Raw genomic sequence first — 9865 nt, 5'->3', positions numbered from 1 at the left:
AGCCCCTCCCGCTTATTGAAGCGTAGTATATGATAATTTCTTTCAGTGCAGCATATTTGAGCTATGCGCATTTTGCATAACTCTGCACCCTTGCCGGGGGTTAAAACAGTTCCGAATGGGTAACCCGCTAATCCTCTGCGCCTGTCATAAACATTGACATTGATGTTGATGCCTGATGCTGATGACGACGATGACGCAGGGCGATGTTCGTAGCTGCTTTTGTGCCACTGACAACTGACAAGTGGGCGTGGTGGCAGCGGCGGCAGTGGCGGCAGTGGCGGCAGTGGTGCTACTGTTCCTTCTCTTCTACTGCTGGGCGACCAACTACCCAAGTATCTGCGTATCCGCGTATCCGAGTATCCGAGTACCCGACTAACCCCCTGCCACGTTTCGCTACGCTCCACAAATTGTGGAATCGTCGGACTTATTCCGGCGTATGCCCTTTAACGATTGTATTCGTCATTCGAGCAGACAGACAGGACGGTTGACATTCATTTGAAACGTTTCATGAACCCAGAACGCAGCGGCGGCACCAACAGCAGTAGCAGGGAAAAAAAAAGGGATATACCCCCCAAAACGGGGTTCGGTATACAGTGATCTACCAGTGGCAACCACAGTGCGGCACAGCGGCAACAGAGGCAACAGAGGCGGCATCAACTCGGGCGCATGTCAATCATTAAACTGTCATTTTCAGTCGATTTAACTAGCATTAAAAATCGTCCACAATTGCCAGGATTTATGCATTGTGCGTAAACTGTCATAAATTTCCACCGAGTGCCAGAGTGCCGGAGTGGCAGTGCCGGAGCGGCAGTGCCCTCTGAGAGCCCACAGATCCCATGTTAAGCTGCCCTAATTTTTTATGGTCTGCAAACTAATTTTTATTCATTTTCCTCGCCACCAAAACTAAGCGCGCAAATTTATTTTCATACGCCCCAGAACCACAGAACGAAAAGCACTTGGAACCCAAAGAAACCTAAAAGAAGATGAAGATGGAAATGTTGTACGAATTTGGCTGAAAAATCTTTAATTTTCATCTGGGGCCAATCTCGGCAGCCATTAACCAAGGGAACGACGGCAAATGGAAAAGGAAAACTGCTGACAGACAGGACATTCGTCCCCGAGCAGTTCCGTTTCCGTTGCTTTATTTTCCATTCGTTGGGCCACAAAAAGGAAAAAGGAAAGAAAAAAAATCGTTGTATCCGAAAATTATGGAAATTTATTAATCACATAAATTTAAAGCATAATGTGCGTGAGTGGGCCGACTTTGGTCCCCATCGCGGCTCGTTAATGGGTCCCAAAACGACGAAAGCGAAAGACGTCGAAGGACGGGGCATAAAAAATGCGTTAGGGCCAGAAGTGAAACCTCTAGGAGATGTCTCTGCATCTTCATGGAGGCTTAAACAAACTTTGTGCTGTGGTCGCGGCCCCAAAATAGGGCTGGGAGAAAGCCGTGGGGTGGGGTGGGGTGGGGCAGCCGAATCTGTTGATGTGTAAGCAAATATTTTGCTCAAATTGTGGGAAAGTGATTCATCCAGCAGGGTGATTCAATCAGCAAAGGTGGAGTGAGGCAATTCCTGGTGTGAGTTAATTTAAGAAAGTTATGGAATTTATGCTCGTAGAATACTGTTTTATCTGCTGGAAGTCCTCCATTCTCCCCAAGTATATCCAGGAAGCAGTAGAAGCCATATGGATTATGTGCAACACTTCCTTTATAAAATTATCGGAATGGTTAAAACAAGCTCCAAAGCAAATCCCCCAAAAACAAAGTGCCAACATGTGTTGCACTTAACCCCACCGGGGAAAGTCCCCTCTCTTACTTCTATCCCCCATCCCAACACATGCAGCACACGCGCCCCTCTAAGCCTTTTGACAGCTCTCCTCCTGCACTGCTCCTCCTTCCGTGCCTCCTTCCGTGCCTCCTTCCGTGCCTCCTTCCGTGCCTCCTTCCGTGCCTCCACCCGCCGTTGGATAGGGAAAATTCGCCAAACAGCACGTGTACGTAAACGGATGAGGGAGTACGAGTACGGAGGGTGGGACTGGGACTGTGGAGGGGTCCACTGGGGTGAGAGGGGTGCTTCTGTGGTGCTGACATTTAAAGTAGCTGCCAGCCATTGAAGTGACAAAACTAAAGATAAGACTCAATCACGTGTAGTCTGACACTGACAATCGCTGCAGACGGAAAAACGAAAGGAAAACTCACCAGCAACAAAATAGAAAATCAATTTCCACGTTTTAGCTGAACGTAGGGATGGGGCTGGTGGTGGGGAAAGGAGAGTATGGGGGAGGGGGAGAGGGAGAGGCATGCCATGCCATGCAAGCAGTTGCTTTGAATTTTCATATGGCGACAACATTAGTGGCACGCAGAGGGGGGCGAATGAAGGCGAATGAAGAGTGACATGCAGACAAGCTGTGTGGCACGGGGAACAAGGGGCACTGGGGGCCAGGACAAAGAAGGTGTCACTAACAGGAACAGGATAAATGTGCAAAACAGCAACAGACAGGAAAAAGAGCTGTCAGGCCAAGGAGGAACAAGAAACGAACGTGAAAGAATCCTGAGCCGAAGCTATAGATACCCTTGTAGATAATATTTCATATAAAAACTATTGGATATAGTCTATAACTTGGCTATGCCGAAACTGCAATAGAGTCTGTGCAAGTCTCTGTGCAAGGGGTCTAAAAATGTATTCATTCGGAAGTACTGCCCCTTGCCGTGGAAACATCAGCTCAAAGCCGTCATAGCCCCTGCAAGGGTACTGAAAACCAGGACGAGTGGAAGCTGGAGTAGTACCAGTGGCCGGGACAGCTTTTGGGTTGTGTTTAGCTTGTTTATCATGTCAGTTGTACGCTCCCAGAATTGGCAGCATTAAGCAGCGACATCACTTTGTATGCAGGAAAAGCGAGGGAGGGAGCCGGCGGGAGGGAGTAGAACTCAGCTGTCGCTATCAAGATAATACAACTTGCTCCATGGTGACTGCAGCTTGCATCTTCCTCTGACCAGATACAGCTACAGCTAAGGCTGCAGCTACTGTGGCATCTCCATCTCCAGCTCCAGCTCTCCTTCCGCTTAACGATTTTATTTGCCCAACTTGTGTAAATGTTAACGCAGCAGCAGCAGCAGCAGCAGCAGCATCAGGAAAAGTAGCAGCCACAGCAGCCGCTTGAAACTACGGCTACGGTTCTGACTACGTCTCCGTATCCGTATCCGATGCAAGCAAATAAACAAGCCCAGCAGAACGAAACGAAACGAAACCAAACAGAAACCAAACAGAAACCAAACAGAAACCAAACCAAACCAAACTCAGGAGTAGCCAAACCACAAATAGATCTTACAGTTGGCCCGCTAAGCTTCAGATACCTTGAAGACAGTGGTACGATTCTCATGGGGAGAGTGCAGCAAATATATATTTATATATGATAATGAATCATTAGACATTATGGCGTTACACCAGAGAGATGGCGAATCCAGCCCAAGTATCTGGAAACATCAGCAAATACCAACGGCTCGCCATCTTCACATCCTGAATCAGATCCAGATGACACGACTCCGATCAATTTGTACTCCCCATTGAGTACCAGCGGTCCACCAGAGTCCCCGGAGCAGGCGGACTGTTCATCGTCAGATTGAGCACACAATACCCCTTTCAAGTAATTTCCGTATCGATTTCTGCATTCGGATTCATCGATGACCTGCAGCGTTGCATAAAACAAGCGATCGGATCCGTGGTGATTGTTATATAGATGACCCCATCCGGCGGTAGTAGCGCAAAAACCCACATAGTCACTAGGCCCATTATAGCCATATTTGGGTTCTGTTGCCAGAGGGATGCTTTGAATGCGAGCACTGAACTTTACCCACTCCGTGCGAATTAGTGCGATATCGTGGACAGCACCTCCTCCGATTCTTTTGTACTGGGGATGTGGGAATACGTGATCTTTCACCAATAGCTTCATGGATGAATTATATTGTTTCTGTATAGAGCCATAATAGAGGGTCACCCACGTGGCATTATCAGTGCAATGGGCAGCCGTGAGTACCCAGTCGTTGGCTATAATGCTGCCACCGCACAGAAAGGTTTCGTTGTTTCCGTCTTTGATCTCAATTTGAACCACGTATGGGAATTGTCTTTGCTTGGCCAGTTTTCCATTGACGATACGCGGCAGCACCTTCGCCTCTCCAACAATAAAGTCTTGGACCAACAGAAGACACAAAAATATTAACATTTTGAGATCGAGACTGACTTAGCCCTAAGTTCCAGTGCGACTGCCTTATATACTTATATTCTTTCTTATCGACACTCAACTATCTTTCTATTAAAAGAAACGACATTCCTTAGCTCCAGTTTCAATAATTAGGTTTCTGATAGGGAGAGCTGTAAAGCCACTCAGGATACCTGTGTTGATTGATGTTGGCGGAATACATATTCGAGAAGATAATTTGCAAGAGTGTAATATTCTTGGGGGTGGGTATTTTTTAGCTCTTGTACAGCACCGATTTGATTAAAAATTAAACCCACTATCAAGGAGTCTTATTTTGGGTTGGATTTGGCTGGACTTCGGACACTGTGCCCCACAGAGATACGAGTGTGTACTTCCTTAAGACGCAGGCAGCTCAGAAGCATCTCAGCTTACATTTTGTTGCAGTGGCAGTGGCAGGCAAACATCACGTGTGCGTCTCTCTCTCTATCTGTCTGTCTGTTTGTTTGTGTGTGCAGGTGTAACTGTATCTCTTTGGGCATGTGTGTTTGTGTGTTTGTGTGTGTGTGTCTATCTGTGTGTTTTCGCTGCCAAAACAATGCACTCGACGAGGACGAGGACGACGACGACGACAACGACGACAGCATCAACATGCATAAAATACATTTTCATTCGCATTTTATTTGTTTTAAGCTGCGACTTTACACAAAGCCAACAAAGTGGCAGCCGCCCTGCCATCTGTGTTTGTCGGTGTATGTGTGTGTTTGTGTGTGAGCCGGATATAGCGACGGATATCGAAAAGTTTTTCCTGGTAATCTCACTCTCTTCTCCAACGTACGAAAAAGTCATAAAAGTGTACATATATGGTTTTTTAAAATGACAGCAGCTGGAAATTAAGTTCTTGACTTTTATGTTCGCCGCAAGTTCCGAATTATTGATATGGCTGAGCACTGGATCAGTACCAGAGAGAGAGTGGGACTCCTTCCTGGCTGAGATTTCTCCGTCTAGGCGTTAAGGAAAGTTAAGGTGTGTTTTACGATGTGCAAGAGAGAGAGAGTGAGCGGAAAAGGGAAAGCATTTGTCGTAAATGGATACCCTACTCCTTTGGGGCGGGGGCCAAAGCGAGAGTTCTCCCCTCACACACATTGTAATTCCATCATCGAATGGTGGGATAGTAGGGGACGGACCGTTTGTAATTGGCTTTCGGTGCATGCGGCAGGCAGCACATCATCATTCTGGCACCGTTTCTGTATAATCTCATCAGCATTCGAAATGAGTTTTGACTCGAGTCGAACAGAACAGCTCGTAATCACATTAAAAGTATGTCACACTTCAATTACTGTCAGCGACAAGTCCAAGTATTTTGTTATTAATTTTAAACCATTTGTTGCGCTCTCGAATGGGAAATTCTGAGACTGTTCTCTTTCGGTTTCGGGATGAGGTCTGGTCTGGTCGGTTCGCTGGGGTACAGACACAGCTGCCAAACACATGCGAACGTGTGCAAGTGTCGCCTGCCACACGTTTTGCATTAGGAATGCCTTCCCTTCCCTTCCCTTCCCTTGCCTTTGCCTCGTTCTTTTTTTTTTTGGGAGGGGTGGGGAGGCGGCGCAACGTGAAAATTGTGAAAAGTCAGCATGTGGTTTGCGTCAGAGTGTCTGGCATGAAGTTTTCCATTCACTTTACGGTTATGCCTTGGAGACCTCAAGCTGTGCGCCTGCGCCCAGACCCACTGACGATGGCGATGGTCGACGGTCGACGGTCGACGGTCGACGGACGGGGCTAATTCATTTGTAAATGTCTTTGTGCTATGCGACACACATGTATGCTTAAGGATTAGTGATGGTAGCGTGAAACGTATGGATCATCTATAGATTAATGTTAATAGGAAATACTACGAGTAAAAGTAGTAGAATTTTGCAATCTTTAAAGAATTATGAATGAAAAATTAAAAGAAACTGAGTGTTTGGAACCTAAAAGAGGCCCTTATACCTTCAAGCTTTAAGCTACGCATTTAAGACGAAAGATTCTGTCTGTTCTGTTTATTTGTTGGTTTACAGAGCTAACTGTCTACTAACTATTGATTCTCATGCAGCAATCACTCAGACATTCTATCTTTAGTCCTCACTTTACCATCTCTAGTCACGAATCGACATCATAAAGCCACAGGCGGTGGTACCTGGTGCCAGCAGGCAGCAGGAAAGGCGACGGAATCCCAAGGCAGAGCAGAGCGGAGCAGAGCAGAGCAGAGCAGAGTGTCGCTGCATACGCCCCATATCTGACACTTCTTTTCGAGAGTCGCGTGAATTCTGGGTAATTACAATTTATGGTGACGCAGTTTCTCAGGCGATTCCCTCGCCGTTCTCCTTCTGCTGTCGATCCAATTCCATTTTCATTTCGAGTCCCATTTCCATTTGTATGGGTGAAGTGGCACCCGCAGTGCGTGTTTGTATTGCTTTTGAATTGAAACTCGATTGCGAAACAAAGGTCGAGCTGTGGAGAGGCCCTTCAGCATACCCCTCCCTCCCCTCCCGGCTCCGTTCTATTCTCTGTTCCAGTTGCCTTCCACGAAGCAATAAGCAATAGTTTTGTTCTGTTCTTGCCTCAAAGGCAACAATGGAACTCGAGTGCACCTTGCCGTTAGCCATGGGGTAGCGCACGTAGCCTTTGAAGGAAACTCTCTTAGACTCGGTGTCTGCGAGGCCGGCTAATGGTTCCAGAGACATCATTAAACCTCCTCGTACTCCTACTTCACAGCACTGCAGCCCTCCCCCCCCCCCCCCCACTCCACCTTCTTCATTGCGTTCGTATGGTTACATCATCATGCGGGCAGTTGTCTAGTATTCCCAGGGCCATAAGCCGCACAAATAATTACAAAAAGAAATGAAAAACTTGGCGCAATGTTCCCAAAAATTTGCTATGCATTCTGTGGCGGGCGTTACGCTTCAGTAGATTGAATTATTCACCCCTCTCTCTCTCCAGCGCCCCCCCCGCCCCGGACCGCGATGGTAATGCATTTCATATACGGATAACACACAACTCAATTAAGTTTGCTGTCGTTCGTCGCTTCCAAGCGAAAAACTTAATTTAATGCTTAATTGCAGGGGGCCCTACAAAACATGCGGGGTATAGGGGGTGACTGGGTGCCTGGGTGCCTGGGTGACTGGGAAATTCAATTTGAGCCTCCGTTTGATCCTTGGAGCATATGCTGCCCTGCCCCCCCGCCGCGCATCAATTGATAAGCAATTTTCCAATTCGCCTACAATTTTCATTTTCATTTCCATTTAAATAGAAAAATCCCACGCAACACAAAAGAAGAAAGAAGAATTTCGCACAAATGCCAAAATATGATGAAAGTCCGCTCTTAGGCGGGGGTCAGGCGGGAACAGGCGTTAGCTGCAAAGTGGGCGTGTTCAGCTATGTGTGACGGTGGCGGTGGCGGTGGGCCAGGGTGAGGGGTAGTGGTAGGGGTGGGGGTAGGGGGACTGTAGCATAAAGCCAAATTCAATATAAAAATTCAAATCATTCAATTATCTGTGGCTCAACGCGGCGGCAGCAGCAGGAGGGGCAGGACGATAAGAGGGATGCGACGGGGAAAAGGCACAAAAAGTTGAATCAATTTGGCAATTGAATTTCATGGAAAAGTCAGGAAAGTGGGCAGAAGCCGGGCGGAAGAAGCGAGCATATTCGACTTAAACAAGTAAAATAAATGGCATTTATCAGAAACAAATCAAATTTCCGCTTGTAATGTAAGCAAAACGAACGAAAGATACAAAATCCGAGGTACAGATAAAAAGGAAGAAGCGCCACAACGAAAACTGTGTACTCTTAACGAGTTAGGGTAAGGAAATGAACCGAATTTTAAAGACAGAGCCGCCCTGGAATGCCAAATATTAAATTAATGGTTTTTGAGAGGAAGAAATGTCTGAAAACTATTAGTACAAACCACTTCTTCTTTCAAAATTCAACACAATTTCCGGGTACCCAAAATGGAATCGAATACATAAAGAATGATATCGAATTGATGACGTAAGCTGGCTGGATTTTCAGCCTACAAATCCATGAAATCCCTTGTTCACTTTTCGCAAAGTCTAAATTCTTTTTCTTTTTTTTTTTTTTGGCAACTTTTTCAATAAATATTTGTTGTAGATAGATGTACTCGTATCTTTTTTGGCAAATCAACATCTCTCAGCTATTCCAACATTTTTTCCATTTTCCCATCCTTGAAATTTCCCATTTCAATTTACAGCCATTAAATCACGGCAGCAGCATCACGAATATACAGGTTTATATACTATACACATACATATATGTATACGTATACGTATACTGCTAAACAATGCTCTAAATAAACAATAAAATGGATGGCATATAAAAAGAGAAAATTGCATGCCATATCCCCATAGAGAGTGCGGAAAATCACGAAAAATCAACGCGGGTTTCGATTTCTTTCTGCTGGTTTTTCCTGCTTTTATTAGCCCTTTTGATACGTGTGCACGTATTGGCGTGTATCCATGAGATACGCGATACCCATTCCGGTGGCTGGGGCATTGAATTACACGACAATGCTCGGCGATGTTCGACTCCTTCTTTCTTTCTCTCATCCTCTCGCTTCAGAGTTAATGAGTTCAATTCGCTTCGCTGACTTTTCCGTGTCGGAGTTTTGAGTTTCAACTGTTGCAGCTGCTTCAAGAAGGGCCTAACGAGGCCCCGGCACGCCCACTGCGATGCGGTTTTGGCCATTTGTTTATGCACTGAAGGAGGCACCGGAGGGCAGGTCAATATTCTTCAGAAAAACCGCAACGTGTTCTCCCTCTTCTGTTGCCATCGTGGGTGTGATGAAGGTGCGTGCGGCTGCTACTGTATCTGCTGCTCTGTGTATCTCAATCTGTGTACAAGTACAAGTGCAAGTACATGTATCTGTATCTGTATCTGCATATGCCCATCTGCATGTGTCGTTGCCGTATCTGGGGTCGCATCAGTGCCAGGGCTGAGCCTCAGCTTAATGCGCTTGCATAAACAATGTGCGACAGTGGGTTCCGTATCTTTAGCCGCATTCGCATTCGCATCTGAAGCTGTATCTGTATCTGTATCCGTATCTTTTAGTTACGAGGATGCTGTGTCTGTAAGCGGATTTGCTGTAATGTCATTCAGTTTTCTCCTTTTCAGATGTTTACCGACCCTTCCTTCGCAAATCCCTGTTGAGCGCTGAAAAGTATGCACTGGCTAAACGCTCTCATAATTAGATGAGGAAAATATCCCCGGAGTTGGATTTCAAACTAATGGACAGACAGACTGACTGACGGACACACACACACAGAACGAGCACACAACACAGTTCAAAGGTTGCCCCTGGCAGTGGAGTGTAGTCAGAAATCAAAATACAATTTCATTAACTTTAAAGCAATGCGAAATGTGAAACCTCATGGGGGATTGGGGGATTGGGGGATTGGTGGATGGGTTCCAGTGATGAAATTACAAGGAAAATCAAGTTGTCACGACAACCACCAACGAGCGAACCAGCGAACAAGTCACATATGGATGCCCGTTGAGGATTGGCAAGTCAACCACCAGTTGAATGTCGAGTAAACAAGTCCTCACTGGAAGTGGATCCACTCCCCTCCCCCGCTCCCCATGCCCATTCCCATGAATGGAATCCAACGCCTGCGCCCTG

The 9865-nt window shown here is 46.3% G+C and overlaps 1 protein-coding gene across 1 annotated transcript; it reads right to left on the bottom strand.

The window, feature by feature from the left end:
- Positions 1-3374: 3374 nt before the first annotated feature.
- LOC6601478 (serine protease 1) lies at positions 3375-4225 on the bottom strand. Its single transcript, XM_002026379.2, has one exon. It carries the CDS (start codon positions 4219-4221, stop codon positions 3433-3435), a length of 789 nt encoding a protein of 262 aa, XP_002026415.1. The 5' UTR covers positions 4222-4225; the 3' UTR covers positions 3375-3432.
- Between the last annotated feature and the right edge of the window lie 5640 nt (positions 4226-9865).

Source organism: Drosophila persimilis, unplaced genomic scaffold (assembly GCF_003286085.1).
Source record: "Drosophila persimilis strain 14011-0111.01,24,50 unplaced genomic scaffold, DperRS2 tig00000700-arrow-arrow-pilon, whole genome shotgun sequence".
In the NCBI taxonomy this organism is placed as follows: Eukaryota; Metazoa; Arthropoda; class Insecta; order Diptera; family Drosophilidae; genus Drosophila; species Drosophila persimilis.
This window is presented reverse-complemented; position numbering and strand designations above follow the sequence as displayed.